The 2,569-nt window shown below is 37.9% G+C and overlaps 1 protein-coding gene across 8 annotated transcripts in view; it reads left to right on the forward strand.

Moving 5' to 3' along the window:
* Positions 1–2,569, forward strand: part of LOC112161503 (protein kinase C epsilon type) — a 118,975-nt gene that overhangs the window by 64,665 nt on the left and 51,741 nt on the right. For all 8 annotated transcript variants that reach the window (XR_002921896.2, XR_004949131.1, XR_002921897.2 and 5 more), the window contains exon 2: positions 342–405. Coding sequence is in view for 4 of the 8 variants with exons in the window: in XM_024296668.2 (XP_024152436.1) it covers positions 342–405 (64 nt within the window). In the remaining 4 variants the exon portion in view is untranslated. The remainder of the gene's footprint in view (positions 1–341; positions 406–2,569) is intronic.

Consider the following 2,569-nt stretch of genomic DNA (forward strand, 5'->3'; position numbering starts at 1 on the left):
TACGTCTCTACTAATATCACACATCACAAGTTTTCTTAGTATCAGCAGCCCTAATGCAAACAAACTTCTTATAAAGGTTTAAAAATCAAACCGTCTGACAATTTATTTTGTCATCCTGGTACTCCAACAGAGAGAAACTTAAGAAAAAAAATACAAAATTGTACTTTTTTAACAATGGTACAGTGGAAATATGTTCAGATACTCAAACTGTGACTGACCACTAATAGTGAAGGCTTCTATAGGTCATCTTTTTGAAGGTCAGACTTGAGTTGATGGAAATGTGTTGAGTTTGAACTTCCTCCTGCTCTCTTTACATCTCCAATCCGTCTGGTTGTTTGCAGGTTGATCTGGAGCCGGAGGGGAAAGTCTATGTTGTTATTGACCTAATAGGATCTTCCAGTGAAGGTAAGACCATCGGCTGAAGCTCATTGAAACAAATATGACGTGTTTTCAGTTTGTGTTCTTCTTTCACTGGTTTCTGACGTTGTGTTCTGAGCTTTCAGATGAAGTCATTGGGTTTTGTTTGCCTGAACTCTTATGGTTGTTACTGTTATCTTCTGAGTCGAGGAACAGTTTCTTTTTCAGAAGTTCAAGCATGTTACTTTTAGGGCTGCCACAAACGATTATTTCAATAGTCGACTAATCTCCGATTATTTTTTTCGATTAGTCGACTAATCGGTTCGTGCGGCGACTGGATGTAAAACACTCATCTTAACCATCATTATCTTTAAACTTGAGGTCTTTAAGCTATATTCTAACTAAAATAAAGACAATAGTTTATTAATCTTTTAATTAATCTGCAGCTTTTCTCCTTAATTTGTTTCTGACATTAAAACAAGACTTAAATCAAATGAGGTAATCTGAATCAACTACAGAAAACTTATTAAAACCCTGAAATTCTTTTTTTAAAGCTTTAAAACATATATTTAATAAAACATGTATAAAGTATTTCAAAAGCTATTAGCAGATATAAACACACTCAAAATATTTGCTGACTGAGGCCTATTTATTAAAGCAAAACACGAATAACATATTTGAACTGAATATATTCCTATACATATAAAACCAGAGGATGCCCATATAAACAAAGAAAATAAATAAAAAGGGGGAAATTTATATTTTAAAAAGGGAGAAAAGCATGGGATGTTAGAATGAACAACAGTACTTTCATTCTTTCACCTCCTACATCCACTGCACATGCGCAGACCGATACTTCATATTGTTCAGTTTGGGGGAGAACCCATAATTCTGTGTTACTTCTTTAATGTTGTGGTTGTTTTGCTGTTTGTTGTGTCTTTAAGTTACATTTAATTGTAGCTTAATCCAGATAATGTAAAGCTACACTTGTAAACTTAGCTCTGGACTTTTAGGTGAGCTCCTTCACTTCTGGGACTCATAGTTTTAAATCGTTCCATAACTCTGCTGCAGATCCGTACCGACACACAGCCTCTCTGTCTGCGGGGTGAACGTTTCATAATCCGCTCTTCGAATTTAACGACGTGATTGCGGCGGAATATGGATGAAGCCTTGGACGAGTGGTTCATTTCCAGTGTAAACTCGTTATCCGCGCCGTCCTCGCGGCGTTTGGTTAGAAGAGCGCGGATAATGAAACGTTCACTATGCAGACAGAAGCGCCGTAGACACGGATCTCCTGCAGATCTTCTGGTTCATCTCCAAACAGCGCAGTAATGACAGCCGCGGCAGCGCTAGCTGTGTTAGCGGGGATGTTAGCTTAGCTAAACGAAGCCCTCTGTTCAGCGTGATCAAACTCAGTCACAACATGCTTCATCTTCAGGTGATCATTTATCGCCATCGTGCTCTCATGGAACACGAGTTCTGTCTTGTAGAAATTACATTTGACACTTTTTCCTCTTTTATTTTCCTTTTGCTTCCCACATCTTCGAGCTAGCGTGTTGTTATGAGCCTATCGAGAACTTCCTGTTACGTCACTGCTGACCGGATTAGCACCACTGCGCATGTGTGACAAAGACAAAGGCAGACCGGCATTAGGACGCGCGAACCGTAGTTTTAAGATCAAAACAAGGGGAAAAAAAAAACAAACAAAAAACGACGCTTTGACGACCAAATTATTCGTCGACTATTTTAATAGTCGATTAGTCGTCGATTAGTCGAATAATCGTGGCAGCCCTAGTTACTTCATGAAACCTCACTTTAGAAATGTTGCTCTGATTCCTGTAAAACTGGTAACACTTTTCCTAAACTTGGATTAGATGTGGACTCAGCATTGAATTGTCTAACTCCAGCCTAAAGCAGAACTTTATTGTTCAACCGATTGGTTTACAAAAAAACATCGTAAAGACCCACTCTGATGAAAACCGTGTTCTTGTAGCCTTTTTCTACATGATGAAGGACATTTATAGAGAATTTTAAGCTTAAAATTTTATTACTGGGTATTTCTTTATTCAGATTGTTGTAACTCAGGAACAGACAAAACAAATGACTTAATTAGCGTTAATTTAATTTATACCATGGTCTGGGTGAATACTCAATTCTGATTGGCTGCTGGGTGTGCATTAAAAAGTGATAATGCACAGTAATAACGCACACC

This window comes from Oryzias melastigma, linkage group LG15, assembly GCF_002922805.2.
Source record: "Oryzias melastigma strain HK-1 linkage group LG15, ASM292280v2, whole genome shotgun sequence".
NCBI lineage: Eukaryota > Metazoa > Chordata > Actinopteri > Beloniformes > Adrianichthyidae > Oryzias > Oryzias melastigma.